General features: G+C 43.9%; 1 protein-coding gene across 10 annotated transcripts in view; it reads left to right on the forward strand.

The window, feature by feature from the left end:
• Positions 1 to 22,213, forward strand: part of PTPRT (protein tyrosine phosphatase receptor type T) — a 405,976-nt gene that overhangs the window by 251,887 nt on the left and 131,876 nt on the right. For all 10 annotated transcript variants that reach the window (XM_072350259.1, XM_072350261.1, XM_072350264.1 and 7 more), the window contains exons 8-9: positions 12,371 to 12,667; positions 15,292 to 15,401. In XM_072350259.1, coding sequence (XP_072206360.1) covers positions 12,371 to 12,667; positions 15,292 to 15,401 — 407 coding nt within the window. The remainder of the gene's footprint in view (positions 1 to 12,370; positions 12,668 to 15,291; positions 15,402 to 22,213) is intronic.

The following is a 22,213-nucleotide window of genomic DNA, read 5'->3' on the forward strand; positions in this document are numbered from 1 at the left end:
TATAAAGATGTTTGTTTTTTTAGTGCAAACAGAAGATGAAGAGCTTTTAGAGAAGAATGAGTGCAGACCAGCAAAATGTCCTTTTCCTGATGTCTTGACCAGCACCAAAGCTTTCAGCTCTTGAATGGTACTGCAGGTTGGCAGTGGGAGTTCTGTGCTGTGTTTGAGCATGAAGGTGGTGATGAACTACTGATTACATCGACCATTAGCAAGCAGCTCACCTGAAGGAGGGAGCTGTGGTCAGTCAGTGCAGCCTGCTGTTTGCACAAGGACAGACAACGTGCTCTATAGTAGAGATGCTGGCCTTTTCCAGAATAATGAGAGAAAATGCAGATGAGAGCTGTATGTCTGATCGTTACCCTCCTTGCTCTCAAAGGGCTCCCTTGAAAATCAGATGTGTAATGGATATGATGCAGATTCAAAAGAAAAAAAAACCGAAACATGCAACTTCTTTTTTTCTTATTTTTTAATCTGCTTTTGATGTTCCATTGTGCCGCTTTCATCTCAGAGGATAAAAGTAATTGAACAGTAATCCCAGAGAGAGTAAAATACACAAATCGATAAACTGCTCTCACAGGAGAATTTGATTTTGATGAGTGTACTGGTACCTCACACTGCCCCAAGCTGTTAGGTTTCCATTAGGTGGTCGTGTACTGTTTAATACAGCTGGAGGTATCTGCGTTGGAGTACACGCACACACAACGAGTAAGGCAGGTACACTGAGCATCACGGAACAAGAACAGCCTTTTGCATCCCTTGGGTTGATCTCCTCAACTTTAATTTAGAGCTGAGAGCTGGTCATTGTCTTTCTGTTTTTGTGTTCTTTGGGGAAGTGTCATAAGGCGAAGGGTTGGTGCTCCCATCAGATGGAGTGGTAATGAATGTAAGCTGTTGTTAGGCAAGCTTGCTGTGCTGAGAATTTTCACGTCCTGACTGATGTGCAAAGGAATCAGGGCCCTTTGTAGTCCTTTTCTCTGAGGCATTTCCCAGTGATCTTGGATTTTGTATTTTCTCTGCTCTGTTATTCTTAATTTGTTTAAATGAAGAATATGCGTACTTAGTAAATATTGCACAAGTGCCCCTTGCTGTTGTGTGGGGTGCTTTGATTGACTCATAGAAAAAAGGAATCCAGGATCTTTCAGTCCTGATATGAAAACCAGCTGAACATCAGTTTTGCATATACAGTTCCACTGCATTGGGCTGCGTGACATTATATGTTCATGCAGTTTTTGAGCTTAAGCCTATATCTCCTGGAGGAGGAAGGTGAAGCATCTCTAAGGCTAACTTTTCACTCTGATTTGTGGGAAGACTCCAGTTGGGCTGGGTTTCTCTTAGCGTGTCCAAGGTTGAGTCCTGGATTAGAAGGGAGAGGATCCTTACACCTGTGGAGGAAGTGGTTTCCCTGCTGTGCTCAGGCCTTCTGGAGGAGAAATATGCCAGATCTGATCTCTGAGCTGAGGAGCTGTATTGGGCTGGGGGCTGGGATGGCTTTGGGGGTGAAGGTGGCGTGTAGGAGCAAGGCCAAAGGCTGAGACCCAGCGGCTGACAGGGATCAGGCTACAGCTGTGTACTGAAGGGGCCGGGTTGGCTCTTTCTGTGTCCCCTGCTACCATAGGTGCTTAAAAATCCCTTGAAGACCATGGGCACAGTACATATGCATGTTTAATACAACACTCACATTGCACAAGCAACCCTAATTTCATCTGGTCCCAACAAGTGATTGCTTCACTTTGTAGCTGAAATGCTCTTGGATATTGAGTTTCACAGGAGATTTTCTGAAGATTAAGAGGGAAGAGAAAGTGCTTGTATCTGTAAGTCTGGAGAGAGAGGAGCTGAGTGGATGCCAGTTGGAAATCCCTGACATTTCTAATACTTGGCTGCTTGAGATAAATCACAACCATCGAGGGAGCAAATGCTAACACATACCCAGTAGGAATATTATTATTTTAATAATAAAGCAGTAACTATTTTTTCTCTGCCCTTCTTTTATTGCCCTCTGCTCTGAACAGAGGGAAATCATTAACAGCTGGAAGATAACCAAGCATCAAAGTGACTTCTTCAACACTTGTTTTAGGAAGGAATATTAGCAGAAAAAAGAAATTAGGAACATGGCATTTTCTTTTTATTAATTCAAGGCTACATGAATTGAACAAAACGTGTCTCTCCATAAATGCTGTTAGGACACTCAGAGCTGTGGTGCCAACCTGTGGCAGCACTTCTTGCCGTGTTTCACTGACAGATCAGCAGATCTTCTCTTAGAAACTTCACTTCCTTAATGCGCTTCCAGCAAATGGATTTCCAATCAGCATCGACATCCTTTCTCCTCTTTCCATTTCCAAATGAACTCATCCAGGGCACAGTGACACATTTTTGTGGAAATGGCTTTGCTGAGAAATGGAAAGGCAGGATCTGGACCAGTTCCCTGCACAAGCTTTGCAGTATCCCCCCAAAAGTGTTGTGATCTTTATTTGGTGCCCAGAGCGTTGCTTAAGCTAGTGAGGGGAAAACTAATCTCTCGCGCTTTCATTGGCAGCACTGTCTCATAGACTGATCCTAATGGGGTGGAAATGAGCTCAGCTGCCTAATTCTGTTAAAAACATAGGCTTTTTTTCACACATGAATGCTCATCTACTTCCTTCTAGCCTTGTTGTTAAAGCCATGGCAGCAAAGAATCAAGCCATAGTTGCTGAAAACAAAACGCACTGCTTTTTTTTCCACTTCAGTTCTTTCTTTGGTATGCAGTAAGAAATGGCAAGTGCAAGAGGCTTCATTCACCCGGAAAAAACACCCCTTTACAGTATAAAGATCTTGAAGTGGACAAATGAGCTTTGCCCCAGCCTTTAGGGCATGACTGACTTGTTCATTAGCCCTAACTTTCAGTGGTGCCCCAAACATTGATGCCAGCCCTGTTTCAGAACCACAAACAAGAACTGTGCATCCCCAGGACCAGGCGTGGGTCCTCACAGCATGGCCTCCCTCCAGCTGTGACTGCCTTCCCAAGGCTTCCCACTGGGCTGTGTCATGATGTTCAGTGCAGTAACAGTGCTCTTTGTTATGGGAGAGCTAGCTGATGGAGGACCAGTGAGTTATGAACAAAGTGAGCAGAGTATAAATCTACTTCTGCCTTTCCACTGGCCTGCGGATGAGGACATGGCCAATTTCTGTCATGCAGACTGTCTGTTTTATTCCTCTCTACCTTCAGGTCCATTACGGTTGACATTCCTGTGCTCGTTAAAACCTCAAACTTGTAGTTCCAAGACAAATGGACCAGTAAGGGACTTGGTAGAGAAGCTTAGAGACTGATCACCAGCATGATTTGTGTGACTTTCAGTCTTCATTACATCGTTCAGCTTTTGTCCCTTCTGAAGACTGCAGAGTTTCCTCGTGGCAAACTGTAGTTCCATTCTCTGAGCAAGTGTGGGATCCTGGCATGGAGGGGGACTGCGTGCATGTGTGTAGGTGTGTGCACAGGTTCATGCATGGACACGAAGGTCCATATGTTCAGGTTTCACCTGTTGTTAGCAGCAGTGCCCTCTGTGAAGAGGCTCAGTAGTTTTTCTGAAGAGCGAGTTTATCCATGTGATGTATCTGTGTCGTGCATAAGGTCTGCTCTGAAATTCTCTAAGAGTAATTTTTTAGTGTCTCACCAGTTAATGGTGGTGAAGAAATGCTGGTCCTGCTCCTCACATCTGCTCCCTGGGACCTTTGCTCTTGCTTCTTGCCAGGCCTCCTCCTTCTCTGAGCCCCTTTTACTTTACAGACCTGCCAGTCTGATGGATTTCAGAAAGGGCACTGATCCTGGCTCCCTGTCCGTGTCAGAGCTGTGCTGGTGCTGAAAGCAGATGAACTATCAGGGAAAGTCTCAAAGGCAAAAATCTGGGCAGTCCTATTGTAAAGTGGACCTGGCTGCTGCGATGCTGACCATGATCCAAGTTACTCATTGATGCTACTACCTGGTGACATTGCAGGGAGTGGACAAAACTGAGTTAGTAGAGCTAGAGAAGGGACATTGGCACTTTGTAGCTCAGTGCTGGAAAAGTGGCACCTCCAGGAAGATGCTGGGAGAGATTTTGCTTCTGTCCCTCTTGTGAGCAGGTGTTATAGCACATCAGGATTTCAGCTGTTGCCCTGTAGCAAGTCTGGTTTATTAATTGAGTCAGAAAATCCAGAAGAATGGGAATGGCTTCTATTGGGAACACGGACATCTTTGAACAGAGATTTTGCAGCCAGATAAGCTTAGGGATAAAGTTATTCTGCTTTATTTTCTGTAGGTTAGAAGTGCAACCATAACGTAGGAAATGAGCAATTATTGGGCTATTGATTTTTTTCAGAGCCAACTTCTATCCTTCTTCCACCATCCCAAGGATTATCTACAGCAGTTTGAAATAAGCATTTGTCCAGATATGTACATTCACATAACAAGTACCCAGCCGTGGCAGTAATGACACTGCACTGCTGATTTCAGCTTTCTATTGGAAGAAAGACATGAGCATGAAATTAGAATGAAACAGCTGCCCATACATTGTAGTTAGACCTTGTCTAAAAATACATTTCTGAAATACATTGCAGGCAGCACTCGGGAACGGGAATTCAAAAGTCTCTTGGCCCAGTGAAGGGAATAACTGGGAAATGAAATGGGTTGGCATCTTCTACACTGCCTGGATTTCCAACCACTCGCTCCTGAGGACATCTCCTCCCTTTGTCTGGTCTTTTATGGCTGTGTCAGTATCTCCTTTGCCCTTCATAATTATCCGATCTCAGCCCTTGTCACATTTGGACTTCTGAAACCTGAGTGCCCATTGCTGGTGAAAAAGGGACTTGTTGCTTCTCTTCAATCTTGAGAAGATGGGATGAGCTTCAAGTGGCTTTGGGCACCTGAGGTATCACCACAGCCCCCCCAAAGCCAGTGCTTCATCAGCTGGGGGCCCTTTCCACCAGGCTGACAGATAGATGTGGAAAACATGGTTTTTATTTGTTTCTGAAAGGTTTCCAGGGGATGATGGAGAGTTTCTCTTGCAGATTGCACAGACAGAAGAGGGAACCACAGTTAGAAATGTGAGAAAGCCTATCTGCAGGAGCAGCGCTTCTCTCTGCTGTTCTGACCTATGGCAGCGTAGGGGAAACCTCTCAAACATTTGTTTCCCTGCTATTTTGATCACCTCCTTTACTTTTATGGAGACAATTTATTCTTTGTCAGGAACAACCTTACCCAGTGTTCCAATCATTTCTGCTTGTTCTGTTTGATGCTAACAGCGGAGGTGCACAGAGGAAGAGGTAATCAAATTAAATACATATGCATGTTAATAAAATTGCACAAATAAATTTTACTTACTCATAATAAAATAAATTGATTTGTAGGAAAAAAAAAAACAACCCACATTTTACTTCTGTTTGCCAAAGACCAAGTGCTCTACCTGCTTTGTAATTTTGCTTACATTAGCATATTTAATTATACTTCTGCATTTAATCATCAAAATGCTCGATAATCCCCATTTTGTTCCCAGCCATGGAATAGCACTGCTAAGAGTTTCCGTGATAGATGTTTTTAATAAAGTCATAATTGCCCCTTATTGTTGTTTTAAATGGCTGTTTTGAAGTTTGTTAGGGAACAACCGTTTTTGGTGCCAGAAGAAACAAGCTTGCTTTTTTGCCATTTCCAGCTGTAATGGGAAAACGCGAGCTGAAATCATGAGTTTCCTACAATGCAGAATTCGGACGAAAATTTGCAAGTGATACAAAACCAATCAAAACATGAAGAAAAGGTGCTGTGAGTCGCAGTGCGATGGTCGTGTTAACTGTTACAAGAGCTCGCTAAGCTTAGCACATAGCCACTGATCCAGCTTCTTTCATGGTTCTATTGTACCGGATCCGGCTGTGTGGCACTGCGCCTTCATGTCTCACAAAATGGCCTGGTTTTGTTCATCAGCTGTAATGACACCTATTTCTTTGTGTGTGATGTGGGGATGAGTTGATTGCACGTACTTCAACAAGCAGCTTGCTTGCTCCATGGACATTTTGCTGCATGAGGTTCCTTCCTTTTTTCTCTTGTTTTCTCTGTTGAAACTCTTAGAAGACACCTTTCTGTATAACTGTCTGCCTTCAGCTTTCTCTGCCCTGTCTTTGGAGCGGTGACAGCCGAACCAGTTCAAAATGAAATGAAATTCAAACGAGGGAAATTTTCTTTATGCAGGAAAGAATAAGGCCAGGGAAGGCTGAGGAGCTCTGCCTGATCAGTGCTTTTATCCGTCATGTCTGAAAGGGCATTTCTACCACATTCAGGCTGAAATATGATGGGCAGCATCTGTATGCGTCGTTATGCTCAGCAAAGAAACGCTGTCACCAAAAAGACATGCAGTGCTTCAAGAGTGGACGGAGCTCTGCAATGTCCGCGTATAGGATGAGGAAACAGGGAGTGTTCATAGAACAACTCGTCTGTCAGCATCTGTGAAGAGATGGACAGCACTCACTGGAGTTGTCTGTTCTATCCTGAGCCATCACATACATTTGAATTGGATAAAATAGAACAGCTGAATGCTTGTGCTACATTATTTTGTTAGTAGGTATGTTTCCATTGGCTTGCTGCGTCCTGTGGAAGTGTAAGGAGGGAGTTGGGAAATAGGGAGTCAGGGTGATGGAAAGGGCTTCAGCTCTCATCTAATGTCTGCAATCAAATCATTGCCAGACAAGTTGCTGTTTAGATTTCCATCTGCGAGACAAAAAAGGTGTCTTTGTAGAACAGGAAGGAATCTACAAAAGAATTGTCCCATTTTCCACTCCACTGCTACAAGGAATGTTGTTGCAGTCACGTGAAAAGTAGTCAGTCTCCATTTATTGGAAAAGTGTAATATTCTATGAAGATCTCAAATCTAGAAAGGTTATTCTGTGATGCCACCAAATTCCTATTTGGTCAGTGAAGATGAATTTAAATACTTTCTGGACAAAAGGGAGGCCTCATAGCATGCAGGTGGCTGTGAGAGCAGAGTTTTGGTCTTACTATTAACTGCCAACGCACACAGGCATCTCCCAGTCTGCAATAGAGCCTGCCTAGGAAGGAGCAGATGTGGGCCTTATTAGGGCACCCGGATGTTAATTGGACTCTGGTTGGAGTGACTGACCCATGAGCTGAATGTGTTGAAGGGAAGGCACTTATACTTTCCTTCTCTAGTTGGTCAGGACACAGCAAGGCTGTCAGAAAGCTGCTGCACCTCTCATGCCTGATTTTCCTCCTTTTGTGCTTTCTCAGCCTCAGGTAATCTACTGCTGGGAAACAACGTAATCAGTGGGCAACTGCATGGCTAATAAACACCGCCTCCTTCTCCATAGGGTCGGGTAATGCGGGTAGTGAGGCCTCAGAGCATATCAGCCATTTTCCACTCAGTGTTGTGTCCTCCCTGACAGTAACAATGTCTTGCAATTAGGCCCCTGCAGCAGGTAGTTAACCTGAAGAGCAACAGCTGATTTTCGCCATTTAACTTCTCTGCTTAACCTTCGCTTCATCTTCAGACCCTGGTGCGTTGTCATTACGTCCTTTATTCTTCGGTCTTCCATAGGTGGAGAGAGGTATGAAGCGGAGACAATTGTTATTAATAATCTAAATCGAATTCTGCCCTTCTGCAATGTCACCTTGAGTGAGTCGACTACAGAGAACAAAACAAGATCTGTAAAATTCAATAAGAAAACTACAGAAGCAACTATAGAAGTACACTCTGTGGAATGGTGGTAGCAGGAGGCGCAGTCTCTAAACAGTAGTGGTCAGCAGTGAGTCAGAAGCATCCGTTTACATGGGGTAAGGACTAGGAGCACACCTGAACCATCTGCTGGGAGAGTTTGTTTCCATCCTGGCCCCTTGCCTGTCATAGGGAGTTCAGCAGGGCTCCTGGCCAGCTACGTTTTGCAGCCTCCTAACTGAAGTAAGGGTAGGTATTGAAGTGTTGTTGGGAAATGCAGTATTAAAAAATACTGTTTGGTCCTTGATTTTGATGTAATTAGTAGTTCAGCCAGGCTGAAAGGAAAATGAAGTGTTTGCACAGTGAAATCCCAGAGACTGTGATTTTCTTTGTACGGATTCAAGGCTAGTTGTAGTAGATCCGTGACAGCTGGTTCATTGCTGCTGCCTGTTACAAATTTCCGTGGGTTTTCCAAGGTCTCAGTACATGTAGAAACCTCAGTACATGCAGGTTCCACTGATGTCTTAATATATATGATCCATCACTGTTCAGATTGAGTGAGACTGTTTCTGCCTTGCTGTGGTAGTTTTTCTGTACAGCTGAGGTTGAGATTGAGATCTATATTAGCAGCTTCTCTTCAAATAGCTAAATAATAATTTCGAGTTTTCTCCCTGCTTTATTGGAAAGCTACATATAGAAGTGGAGCAGTTTGTCCATTCTTCAGGTATTTCCAGTAGTAGATTATAGAGAACAGTTCTGTTGGAAGGAATGTACAAATGTCATCTGGTTCAACTGCCTGACCACTTCAAGGCTAACCAAAAGGTAAAGCATCTCGGTTGCTGGGAGACCTGGTGCAGTGTCTGACCACCCTCACAACAGGGCAGTTCTTCCTCATGCCAGCTCTGACCATCCCCAGCACAGCTTTGTGCCATGCCCGTCCTGCCAGCTGGACACAGCAGGCCCAGGGAAGTGGGTACTACAGACCTTGTGAGATAAAGACTGAAAAAGAAGGATATATAATTGCAAAGCTGAAGTGCGGGAGGAATTAAACTGGGAAGGTAGTAAGACTGCTGCCCTTTAAAAACAATACAAAATCTTTTAACAGTAAGTTGCAATGGCTTGTGCTGAGGAAATTGGTGTGACAACAGGAACATATTTTCAGAATTACATATTCTGAACTTCCAGGAGAAGGAGATTGAAAGGTGAGATAAGGGAGCCAGAAGGAATATAAAGCTTTGCAGGTCTTGCGCTTCAATTTACCAATTTGATTCCAGCCTCATTTCTCCCTCTCTGAACCTAAGGTGTAAATAGTTTTTAGTTATTTATACATTCCTCTTGGCTAAAGAACCTAGAAGGCATTAGATGTCAAACCTCTACACTTTGGGAAGCTCCTGAGGATATGGGCATTTCTGAAACTTGCGTCCCATTTCAGGTTTTAGTGCAGCACCCCAATTGCTTCCCACCCCACTGCCACAACCCTGCCCCACTGGGCTGAAAAACCTCACATTTTAAGGACATAGCCTGAGAAAAGATAGCCCCTGGGGGAATGCAGGATGTTCTGTGCTTGTGTAGTGGGGTACCTGGACGATAGCTGAAATGTGGAGTTTAGAGTCTTGCCTTGTAATTCAAACCCATCTGCTGTTTGTAGCCATGTAACTTTACTAAAAGTATTGTCCTGAGGGGAAAAAAATCAGGATGTATTATAGACAATTTATGATAAAATTAGGAGTTAGAATTTGAGATTGCTCAAGGTGAGCCAGCTTGGAGACTTAGAATGGAAAGGGCTAATGTGAACAAGGTGAGATAATTGAAACATGCAGATAATCGTCCATAGTAAGGCTTTGGACATGTACTTTAATGAGATGATGCTGAATCAGTCTCATTTCTTCATCACCAACAATCAACACACCTGACGTAAATAAACCAAATGCCCTCTCATTGCCCATTCATTCTATAACACAACGGACTTAAAGAAAATGACCAATTTAACAAGTGCCATAACATTAGCATGGAGGTTAATTGCCATCCTCAGCTGTACCACTGCCAACTCATGAAATGTTCTGTGGTGTCTCAACCCCATTCTGGTTTGGAGTCAGGAGTTGTTTACCTTGGAAAGCTCTGAAGGACACTGAGGTGGTTTTGGTTTACTTTCAATGCGCACTTGAGCCCTTCTTCCCATCCAAAGCCAAGTCCTCTGCTTCTCCAAAGGAACAGCCGCCTCTGTAGCTTCTGTGGCAGCGCCTGGAGGCTGCAGGGAGCTCGGGGCCGTCCGCTGGACTCCTCCTGCTGTGGTGGTGCAGCAGCTCAGAGGACAGCAGTCCCAGTCCTGCCCTGTTGTCAGGGCTCAGCTGGAGGCTGCGGGAAGCTGAAAGCTTCTTGAAATCTGTTGGACTCCTTGTTTTGTCCCGGCACAGCAGCTGCTAGGACAGCAGTGCCAGTCCTTCCCGTTTCCTCAGAGTTTGGGGAAGAAGAGGTGAGAGGTCTTGGGGAAGGCTGAGGATGGAGGGCGGGGAAGAAAGGGCGGCAGGGAGCAGCAGCTGGCGCAGGTGCTCTCTGGCGGATGGTGCCATTTCAAGGCCAAGATGGAAATGGAGAGCCCCTGGTGCGCCGCCGATGGATGTAGCAGCGTCTCCAGGCAGACCCAATGTTGGGGTGCCTGCCCTGCCTCGATGGAGGTGGATCCACCTCCATGGGTTCCTCCTGCAGCGGGATGTCCATCTCCATGGGCTCGACGCTGCTCTCAGGTGGATCCACATCCATCGGCTCAGGTTTGCTGCTGCTCCCCTGAAGCCGCGGCTTCTTTGGTGGAGGAGGATCCATCCTGCTCCACGAGGGACAACACAAAAGGTGGGAAATGACTTTGTGAATTGCTCCTTGGGCCACAAGTGTGCCAGCAAGTCGCGAGTCTACTGAAGACTGATGTTCTGTTGTCAGGGTCCCTGTATTTCTAGCGGTTGTCAGGGAGGTGGTTTGTGACATCAGAAAGCCATGGCAGTGTGACCCTAAGAATGTCCCATGATGACCAAAACATGGCTGTGTTGGGTGTGGGGAGGCAATGGCCGGAGAGTTGCAGGGTTGTCCTGCTGTGCTCTGCCTGCTGCAGCCTCACCTCCAGCACTGCGTGTGGGTTTGGGTACCACAACATAAGAGGGACATAAAGCTGTGAGAGAGGATCCAGCGGAGAGCTGCATAGGTGGGCAAGGGTCTGAGGACTTCATTGTGTTGTGAGGAGCAGCTGAGGTCGCTGTGTTTGTTGGACCCGGAGCAGAGCAGGCTGAGGGGAGGCCTCATGGTGACTGCAGCTCTTCATAGGGAGTGGAGGGCAGCGCTCTCAGCCATTGGGTTTGGGTTTGGGTCGTGCTGTGTGGAACCAGGGGTGGGACGCCATGATCCCTGTGGGTCCATTCTGCCTTGTGGTATTTTATGATAGTCTTCAATTCAGAAGCAACTATTTTCCTGTTGCCAGTTACAATGCCAGTTGCTAGAGTTTGCTGCTTGGTTTTAGTTTTGACTGCTTGTTGCAGTGTGTTTTTGGTAGATTGTTCACAGTGTGGATGTTGTGTTCCTTCAAGGATCATTAGAAAGATGTTCCTCCGCTTTTACTGTCTTCCAGAGAAGTGCAGCTTCTATGTTGGAGTCCCAGTAACTTTTTGTTTCCATAACCATGTTCCCTTATAATTTCAGCTCGTGAAAGGAACATAATGGGGCAAAACACTACATTGCAATATAATCCTAAAGGCTGCGTGATGTAATGTATTTTCTAATTATCTTTCTTAGATATATACTGTACAACAAAGCAGATGAGCTCGTCGTGTTGAAGAAATGTCACACTGTGACACGTGTGCTGGTATTACCATCTGACACGTCCCAAACACTGATTTTACTAACTCATCTTTCATTCTTTCTATCTGCGTGTGTAACGACGCGTGCATTTATATTTCATAAAAAGGGCAGAGTCTGTAGTCAAAGCCTCTGAGTTATGCTGTTAAAAATAAATTAAGGAGCAGCAGGTGAAAATGATTCTTACGCATGAATATTCAAACTTTTACCTCAGACAGATACTGTAGAAAGAGTAATGAAGGATGATGATACTTCGTTGAGGTTAAAGCATTTGGTGTGCTCTGAAATGAAAGTTTTGGTGGCATAAGGTTGAGTTGGCTCACAGAACTTACTGAAGAAGAGTCCCTCTTGGTTCTTGTGCTTCTGTGCCTCAGTCTCTGAGCAGAGTGGGCATGGGGTTGCAAGAAGGGTGCAGGAGTATAATGGTGAAAGACCTGAGCTCGTGCCTTCTCTTCTGACTGCCATTTCCTTGCATCGCTTCGGGCTGCATTCACTGAGGTGTTGGGAAGGAATGTGTTTGTAACAGCGAAGAAAGTGCACTTAAATCATGCTGCCATTGTTGGGTTCGGTGACATTTCACAGGACTCAGAAGCGTGACCTCTGTTCAGTGCCCTATGATAGGATTTTCACTGATGGTTCAGCAGCTAGAATACATTAGTGGATCAGACATTAATTTCCCTTTGCCTTTGTTCTTTCTCTCAAAAACATGAGTAATATCACTTTTACATTGTAAAGGCGAGAACACTCAGAACTGCGAGGGACCCAGAGCTGGCAATATGGAAGGAGGCACATTAATGGTGGCTGACTTCTTTTGAATTAATTTGTTATTTCTTTTGTAATTTATTGTCATTTTTGCCTCACAGATCCTGTCCATGGACCACAGAATGTAGAAGTGGTTGATATCCGTTCCCGGCAGCTTACGTTGCAGTGGGAGCCCTTTGGTTATGCCGTGACCCGCTGCCACAGCTACAACCTCACAGTCCAGTACCAGTATGTCTTTAACCAGCAAAAATTTGAGGCAGAGGAACTCATCCAAACTTCTTCCCACTATACCTTGCGAGGTCTTCGGCCCTTCATGACCATCAGGCTGAGGCTGGCCCTTTCTAATCCAGAGGGCAAAATGGAGAGTGAGGAGCTGGTTGTGCAGACTGAGGAGGATGGTGAGTTATGTTGGGTTTGCTTGCTTGCTTCTTTTTTGTGAAGGCATTGTAATATTTTCAGGCTGTAAATAACAGCATAATCGCCTGTCCCAGAAGACTTATAAATGGCTTCTCTGGACCGGATGTATGTTATGCAAGTTAAATTTGTAGGTGTAAATAATTTCCATTTCACAGCAGTGTTCTTGAAAGGGCAGGGCTCCCTGAGGTGCTTGGAAATGACAAGCACCAGTTTGAGCAGTTACTGAACAGCAGTAGGTTTAATTCTGTAGAAGTTGTGTTCTGAACTACCCAGGACCAACACAGCAGCTTCCTTTATCATATGGGCTAATATAATTCTGACGTTAGTCTTCTTTTTTTTCCTTTCTGGTTCCTTTACATCACAGTCCCCAAAGAGTTACAATGTCTTCCTTTCCAGAGTGTGTTTTTTCTTAATACTGACCTTCTAGATGTAGCATTTTACATATGCCTCAGATGCTAAATTCTTTTGGTGCTAGCTCTTGCATTCCAGATACAAAAGAACACTTTTAAAGAAGTACTGGTGGGAAGCTTTAAAGTGTTATTATCCCATCTGAGCTATTTCAGACTAAGAACTCTCCTAAACTACAAGCTTCCATTCTGTCTAGTGTTAAAAAGAAATGTTCTTCCTCTGCCAGAGCAATAAGAAGTTGCTTTCCTAAGTTTCTCTCAGCTGAAAGTGGTTCCAGACATCCAATATATCATACAAGGGAATTAAGAGGATGGCAGATCTTTCTGAAAAAATGAGTGGGGTTTTTATCAGTCAGGCTTAGAAGTGTCTTTTAGTTATCTTTCACAGCATTAAAATTTTGCTAGAGTAGGTGGATTTTTAGGTGGCCTTGTAGCCATCTTGAAACATAAATCTTACGTGGTCCTTCCTTAACTAGGGAAATCAATCTTTCATATTGATAAAGGTGTGCAGCCCATAGTAGCTTTATGCCAAGGTACAATCTGGCTGTTTAGGTGGATGGAGCTTTGCTGTTGTGTAGGTGAAGGAGGACACAATATATTTCCTACTGACTGTGACTGTCCTTTAGCATTGCACCCAAATGATTCTGTCCTCGAACACTCTCTATCCTGTGTATCTGATGGAAGGCAGGTAGATGGACAAGATTTAGCTTGTAAGCAAAATGCAAACACGCAGCACTGCAGTCTTACAAATTAGGAGAGAGCACACAATTATCTATATCCTGCCTTGTCCACCTGTGTAATGCCTTGAGATGCTGTGCGCATATATCATCTGTAATGTTCCCAGGTGGAAAGCATGAGTTAGGGAAGGCACTGTCCAAAGGAGGTGGAAGAAGAGCAGAAATTGCTCACTGAAAAAGGAGGCTACACTGCCTACATTATTACTGATCCTCACAGTGTGTTTGAAGGGCAAGTCCTGCTTCCTCGTGGATGTGCCATTCTTCCAGCTCTCAAGCAGTTTGTTGCAGCAGATTGTCAAGTTTGTTAATGACCCAGTATTGTTGAACTTTTTCTAGATAAGGCACAGCTCCACTGGAAATACAAGGATGTTGTATTCCAGAACAGGGAGAGGAATAAAGAGAGGCTACTCCCTGTAACTACACTGCTTGTGGGTGCTGTGGACATTTCTGCAGTGTTACGGTGATGATGGAATGGCCTGGGGGGTCTGACAGCACAGAAAAGAAAGACGAGACATTTAAATGATCAGAAGGTTGTATAGAAACTCAGATAAAAGCAGCAATGTGCCACCTCATCGCTCTTCTACGTGGTAAGGACAGGCCTAGGTTATGTGCCTACCTCAGTGAGTCAGAAGACTTCTGGAAAAGCAGTGCAGACCATCTGAAGTGCAGCACTGCCAGTGTGCACTACTGGTGTTCCATGGCCAGTTTGCTGAGGTGTCTCAGTGTTACTGCACTGTGCTGCAAGGTGCCATGAGATTTTCCAGTGGTGCAACGATACATGCAAGCAGGACGATGGTCTTCATGCACTGAAGCTGTTCTTTGAGAACTGAAAATATTACTGCTTAATTTACCTTCCGTACATTAAGCTTAATCTACAGTATTAATCACTGTTATTTGCACTAATGCAAATAGGTGTATTTGAGGTGAAGCTGAATTGGGTTCACTTGTTTAGGTTCTTTTTATTTAATATATATATATATATTTTGCATCTTAACATATGAATAGAAGAGAAACTTAGACAAATATGCACATGCTGCAATACTGTTTTTTGGCAATAAAAATAAATGCATCATTTGGGGTAAAGTTAAACATTTATTTTGTGATGTTGTATGGAAGCAGGAAGCATAAGTCTGTGTGTTTATGCAATCAGAACTCTTCACGTGGTTCAGGGGATACATTCATTCATACATTCATTTTCTGTAGTTTTGGTTCCTTTTAAAGTACTCAAAGATTGTTCTCCTATGGGCTGAAGGCATACTGGAGCTAGTTCTGTATTGTCGTGGGTTCTGGTTTTGTTTGTCACTTAGTGGTTTTCTTTAATCGCTGTTATTTTTGTTTATTATTTTCAACTATGAACTTTGCCTGATGGTCTCTCGGTGTTTTCTGACGCGTGTGACTGCTGGAGCTTGTGGTAGCTTCTAACACAGCATTGTTTGCTTTTGTTTCTCTTTCTTTCTGTAGTTCCTGGACCCGTTCCCTTGGAATCCATCCAGGGAGGACCTTTTGAAGAGAAGATCTACGTTCAGTGGAAGCCTCCAAATGAGACAAATGGCATCATTACACTTTATGAGGTGAGGAGAACTGGCTGTCGTCAAAGAACATATGCCATAGGGCCCTTCTCATATGTGTTTAAGCCAGTCATGAGCTCTGGGAGATTTCAGAAAACACTGTGATAAGCCTGAATAAAATACATCAGGATATTTGAGATGGTCTGCTGTTGTCACTGAAAAAAGTTTTCCAGTTCAAGGCAGGTGGGGATCGAGGAAAAGTGATTCATGTGGCAGATTTTGCTAAGAGGTAATGCTTTACTGAAGTAAGAATTTGTGTTTTGTTGATCACTGTGGAGACACTTGGAAAGCTCTGTGCAGATTGCAAATGACCCTAAACAAACCCTTGGAATTTCATGGCTTTTGCAGGTCTGGAAGGCTATCCTCTGTATATGAGTGAGGAGTTCCGCATTAAAGCTCTCTATATTTTTTAAGAGATTGGTCTGAATAGAATCAGTTGTGAATGCATTATTTTTCTGGCAGCAGACGTGACCTATAATGGAACACATTTAAAGCAATCCCAGTCAAATGATGCAAAAATAACTCCTTTTAATTTTTAAAGAGGCAGTTTCCTTCTAAAATATTGCCTTGGGCTCAGCTCATTGAAAGGACTTCAGCAAACCAAGTAGCTTTTCTGGCTGAGCAGCTGCATAGAGAGATTTTAATGCCTCCAGGGTAGTGATGCTTCATGACTGTGCCTTTGCCCCTCGAGTCACACCACTGCTCGAGTCTCAGTGAGGCACAAACAGATCTTTTCTGATAATGACTCTATGCATATTTGACAGCTGAAGTCAAATTGAAGTCAAGGTGAATTCCAACTTTTCCCACTTCCCAAAAGGATGAAGGTCCAAGAGTTTAAAACTACCAGGAGAAATGGAGTGTCTGAGGTTTGTGAAGAAATGCCAAAATTCATTCCCATTCTCCTTGACACCCCAGGACGAGTGTATTGACATGAGTGGAATTCACCAGCTGGAGTCAAAAATACAGATGAGCGGTTACCTGTAATCTGGAGAGAGGCCAGAATGCCTTCAGAGTTAATGTTAGGATGTTGAACAAGCAAATACGTGTGCCTGTTCTAAGTAACAGGAGACTTTGTATTTTTAATAGGTCAGTAAGTAAAACATAGGTCTTTGCACAGAAATGTCTCATCCCGCTACTTGCAGCTGAAGTTTAATCTTCCTAGAAATACCAAGAAAGCTCCAGTATTGCCCTGGTTGCTGCATCTTTTGTATTGCTTGCTTAATCCTGCTATAGATACCTAAACCTGGAACTGAGTCTCTACAGGCATTATTTTAAGACTTCATGCTAAAGTCATTCCTCACTAGTAATGACCTCTAAAGTGTCATTTTAGACAGAGTTTGGTCATTTATTTGTCATCATAGCCTGATGCTGCTCTGACCTATTGATTAAAGAGGAAGAAAAAGGTAGTGGTTAGTCTGCTTTCAGTTCTCTCAGGTATCTGCGCTCTGCAGTACTGATTGAGGTAGAAGCTTAAGGCTTTAACTGCAACAGGAAGAAAAATAAAAGAAGGTCAAAGTAGGAACCTGTGAGGTGCTACTTTAATGAGGTCTCTGTAGGGAGCACAGTTCCTGAAAGCCAGCACTGGCAGCACTGCTCTGTCACCAGCAGGAGCAGGAAACTCAGTGATGTCTGCAGCTGTCTAGAAACTCCGCAGTTGTGTTGCTGTCATTAGGCAGAAACAAGCCCAGGAACCAAGTGAAATTTATTAAAGAAAAATTCCCTCCAAGGTACAGATCAAAAAACACCACGTTATAAATTGGATCTGGTGATGTCAAGTTCTGCATTACACGTGGGAATAGCTGCCTAGATTCACACATAGGTATTGTTTAGGTGACTTTCTCTCTCAAATACCTTTTGGCACAATCTTTCCTAATAAAATGAAAACAAAAAAGCCATCTTCCTTTCCCAAATGAAGTAACAGTTCCTTCTGTACCATCATCATCTAGGTCCGACTCATTGGGTTTTCTGTACTGTATTTTTTCTCTAGTTCTGTTTTAGATAAACAAATAAACCCCCGCCTTTCTAAGCTTTTGTTGTGCTGGGTACAGCCTCAGTTGGGATTTTAAACAATGGAATCGTCCAGAACACCAAATTGGTATGTAACTGTACTCTGTTCCAAGGGAGCAGAAATCATCATTGAGAGAGGATGTGGAGAGCTCCAGGAGTTGCAAGTCAGTTGTCATCATGTTGGAAAGATGAAGATGTGAGTCAGGAAGAAGTGAGTGATGGTGCAGTGCATCCTGGGGATGTTAGGGGAGCACAGCAAAGCAGTTAATGTGATGAACATGTTCTGTGCTAGTGGGTGTCAGTTTGTCCAGTCAAGCGAGCCATTAGGAAGATGCATAGGCTGCTGCTGCAGGTAAGCACTGCAGGGGGCATAAAGCTGAGGAACTCCAGCTACAGCCAGGTCCCCAGGTAGCTTCAAGTTGTGTAAGTACTTATAGGAGACAAGTGGATCAATCTGTGTTTGGGAACATAGCTGAACAGTGATAATGGATTTCGCTGGTATGCTGGTTTGGGTAGAAAGCTCTGCAGAGGTGTTTTTGCGTGTGCCGTTTGTGGAAGAGGTGTTACTGCAGCCATCTCATAGTGAGCTGTGAATGGCAGAGTCTAACAATATCATCATAAGCTCTGCCCCCTGTTGAGTCTCCTGGAAGTCTGAAAGCTTGTTGCATTTTTTTATTTTTTTATTTTTTTAAGAAAACCCATCCTGCAAAAGCTGCCGTGTTTTAAAATCCCTAATAATCAAACGGTGCTTAAACCCACGTGGGAGTTCAGCTTCAAAGCCTTTGTGTACAAAGACATGCAACAAAGATTTCTCTCTTTTATCCTAAGCATGTGTAAAGTCAAACCAGCATCAGGCACTGGGCAGACCTAACGCTGTCCCTGGAATGCAGGAACAAGCAATCTAATTCAAGGTCGTGGACCAGCTTTGGCACCTAAATTCTCCTGCTTGTAGATTAGATGAGGTTCTTTCGGGCATTTGTTCCATGATCCCAAATGGAGGTGCATCCTGCACGCAGGTGGACCCAGGTAATTTCTGGAAGCTTGTATTTGATCTCTACAGTGTAAATGAGCTGCGTTTTGCTGCTTATTTGGGCAGCTGTGAGCTTACAGGGGCACTTAGTGATCGATGGTGGTTTTCACCATCATAAGAATCTTATTTGTGTGCAGCCAATTTCTTCTAATTGCCAGTTTGTAGAATGTTTCTTCTTCATTGGGGAAGAAGGTCAAATAAAGAAAAAAACAAAACAAAATACCACCAACAAAAAACCCTCAGCATTCCTTCTAAAGCACCTGTCATATTACTAGGGGGAAGCCACTGTTACAATGCATTACAATCCTAGAAGCATTTCAAGTGTGGCTGCACTATTTCCATCTCCTTGGCTAGAAGAAAGAGTCAGTTTCTTGAAGTCCTTTCAAAGCCGTGCCTGAAGGCAACATTTAAACTGTAAACTGTTTTTATAAACATTGTGTGGAATAGTTTTGCAATCACTTACGTTCTCATCTTTACATTGATTAAGTCCCATGTGGGTTGCGCATGGGGTCTTGGGAAATAAGGATGTATTTGCCTCTTCTAACTACTAATTTTCTCAGTCTGTTTCCAAAATGCTGCAAACCCCTATTTAGGTGCTAGGAATAATAATATAAGGGACTTTCATGCACTATTTCAGCTCTTTAATGGGATGCTTAGAGACAAGCTGCTCTGAGCCCAGTGGATTTGAGTTTAAATTGTGCATCAGAGGTTACAGATCCTCAGTTTCCATGTGAAATTGCAGTCTGCCCTACAACATCTCTCCAGTCGCCAATATACCACTTCTTCTCAATCACTTCACTCACTTTCTCAGCAGGAGAGGTCTTTACATGCAAACTGCCTCTTAGATGGTTGTGTGTAGGGTCAGTAGATGTGGGATGCACTGCTTGCATTTACAGTAGAGTGGAAACAGATTTCTGCCAGCTTTAGCCCCTACAATTGCTTCCTTATTGTAAAATGAAGCTTGTCGATCTGATGCGATAGCTGCTCACTGCACGGCTATGCTTGTGTTTCTATTCATACCCCCTTTTTAGAGCTATTCATGAAATTTTTAGCATAAAATCTTCCCTACCAAAAGGTGGATCAAGTAAACTCCTCCTGGAGAAGACAAAAGGGTTGAAGTGTGAACTTGGCTTAGTCATTTGTTTGTTTATTTAAAGGCTTTCTTTTTTGTAAAGAAGAATGAGAAATGGCTCCCTCAAGAAGGAAAGCAACAACCACGAAATCTTGCAACCAATTTATATAAAGCTCTACAGTCAAAATAGTAGAAGGATGACAATTCTTAGAAATTGCCTTCAGTCAAAAGTGGCTTTGAATGTTCCCATGAAAATCAATCATTTTACAGCTTCTCAATTGCGTTCTGTGGAAGCACAATACTCCTGGGACTAAGCTTTCTCACTAAGCTCACTAAGTGTGCACTGAAGGAAGTCCATGCTACACACAGCTGGCTGCTGCATTTAGCTGAGCATTAAGACAGCGTTAAGGAGACACCGTTAAGTGCTCAAAACCCAGAAAATGATCAATTAATGATTGTATGTTTTGGCTGTAGCTTTCTCATCCTCCTGTAAGGACATTTGACAATGCAGTCTTCCCACAACTGGATGTTTTTCTCTGTCTACAGCACTAATGTTTTCCTTTGACACCGGTTTTATATGTTGCCTTCTTCTGCAGTATGCTGTTTGTCCAGGGTCCATGAAAGTCAATTACAGGAAGAATAAGTGCTTTACTGCATCTGTGTTATGTTGAATTAGAATCCCTTAATAATCTAAACTAGCAGCGAAACTGTGCGGCCGTGTATAATCTGTTCAGGTTTGAAGCTGTCAGCTCTACGGTTGGCTGCTTCGTCCTTTCGATTGCATGTTAGGAAAGCTGTGCGTATATACACAGCTAAATTAGTTCTGTAGTTAACAGATTTTTGTGCAGAGTTGTGCTGGAAGGAGGCTGCACTGGCTGAACGTCAGTTGCTTTTTGTATGGTTGCTGACTGTCGTGCTTTCAGAATACTTGGTGGCTGGGTTGGTGAGGCACTGCCAGGCCAGAAGGTGAAAATGAATGGTGCTGACTGCGGTTGCTTATTATCTCTTCTTCACAATTGAGAACTCCACACTTATGGTGCTCTCAGCAGGGCTGGGAGGACATGTCTGCCATAAGGCTGCGATTCTGCTTCTGAGACAAGGCTGGGGGAAGTGAGAAACTTCTGCTGGGACCTGAGAAACACCTCTGTCAGTCCAGCATTGTTTGCCAGCCGAATCTAACAGGGAGCCTTTCCCCTTCCGACCATCCCCTCATGTTATTTAATAGATAAGCATAGCTTCTAAGCTCCCTGTCGGACCCTGAACTCTAGCGTGAGCCTCAGCAACTTGTTAGCAATATCCTGGGCACTTGGAGTGACTACAGCGCTGCTGCAGGGAAAGCCTTGCTTACCTGGAACAGTGGAAATGCAAGTCACTGCCTGAAGCAGTGATGGAGCACCTGGTGGGAAGGCAGGGCCAACCCAGGGGAACTCAGCTGCAAACAATCCACCTGAGTGACTGGAAGGGCTGGAGGCAGGTTCCACCCCTTCCCAGACCTCATTTAAAGTTTGGCAGTGGAGGTAAGAACATTTTGCTGGACATCCCTGCATATCTGAGGCCTCCCAAAGGTAAGCAGCTTCTTTCCTTTGTTTCTGTGGCTGTTAGATTTGAGCAAATCTTCACTTGCTGCAGCCAAGGACTTTGCTGCTACAACTGCTGCCATTGCTGTGCTTTCCATTGTGTTACAGTGTTAAAGTGGTGTGGGGAGCCAGTACCTGCAAAGGCTGCTCTTTTAAAGCAGGCTGGCTTTCCTTTTGCTGTTATGTCTGGAAACATAAAATGCTGTGGCAGAAGTGGGTTGGGTCAATTTAGAGATTGCGTGGAGGATAATAGGAATTATCCTTTGCTGTGTCTGTGTGATAGTTTCTGGGGCAGCATCTGCTGCCTGCTGGTGCTCCTTACATCCCAGGAAGGCAGGGCAAGGGGTGCAGCAGGTGTGGGTTTTTGGCAGCCCTGCAGCAGTGCTGTGTGCTCAGGTGCAGACTCGGCTGCCCCTGTCTCTCCCCATTCTGACTGCTGCTTATGCAGCCTTTGGATTACAGAAATGTTTGAATCATTTCCCAGTTAGGGATGCTTTTCTTTTTTGAATAAGAACCTTAAGGAGCTTTTCATAGGGTTCTTAATCATGTGCTGCTCACTTGCTGTTACCTGCAAGATGTGCTTGGAAGCGGTTGTTACTGATGCACTTTTAATCCTATGGTTTCCAGCAACATCATGATGAGAAAATGGGAGGCTTTTTTTTTTTGGCGAAACTCAGATGTCAGGATGGTTTTTTTTCCCCTTTAAATGTATGACAACCCCCAGGTAAATCACAGGCTGCTGTTATAAATAGTATGAATGAATCAACTGTTAAAGAAACAGCTTGATCAAGCTTTCCTGAACTAAAAGCGTAACGCAGTCCCCTGAGCACAACGCTTTCTTTGATTACCTTTTTATTGTTCTTTTGAAGCCAGTGGAGTTACAGCAATATAAATCCAATGCAAATGAGAGAAGGCGTTCGGCTAAAAAAAATAATAATTATATATGTATATTTTTTTAAGGGAAGGAGCTGAATTATTTTGTTGTGCGTGTTGGGTTTGTTATGGTACTGCAGATAGAGTTCTGTAGCATCTCCATATTCACATATAACAGCATCCTGCTTCCCCGAAATGTGATAGTTGACTAACTTGAAAGCAAAGTTTGTACAGGTTTTTGTACGGGGGCTGCTCT

Source organism: Excalfactoria chinensis, chromosome 15, assembly GCF_039878825.1.
Source record: "Excalfactoria chinensis isolate bCotChi1 chromosome 15, bCotChi1.hap2, whole genome shotgun sequence".
Taxonomy (NCBI): Eukaryota; Metazoa; Chordata; class Aves; order Galliformes; family Phasianidae; genus Excalfactoria; species Excalfactoria chinensis.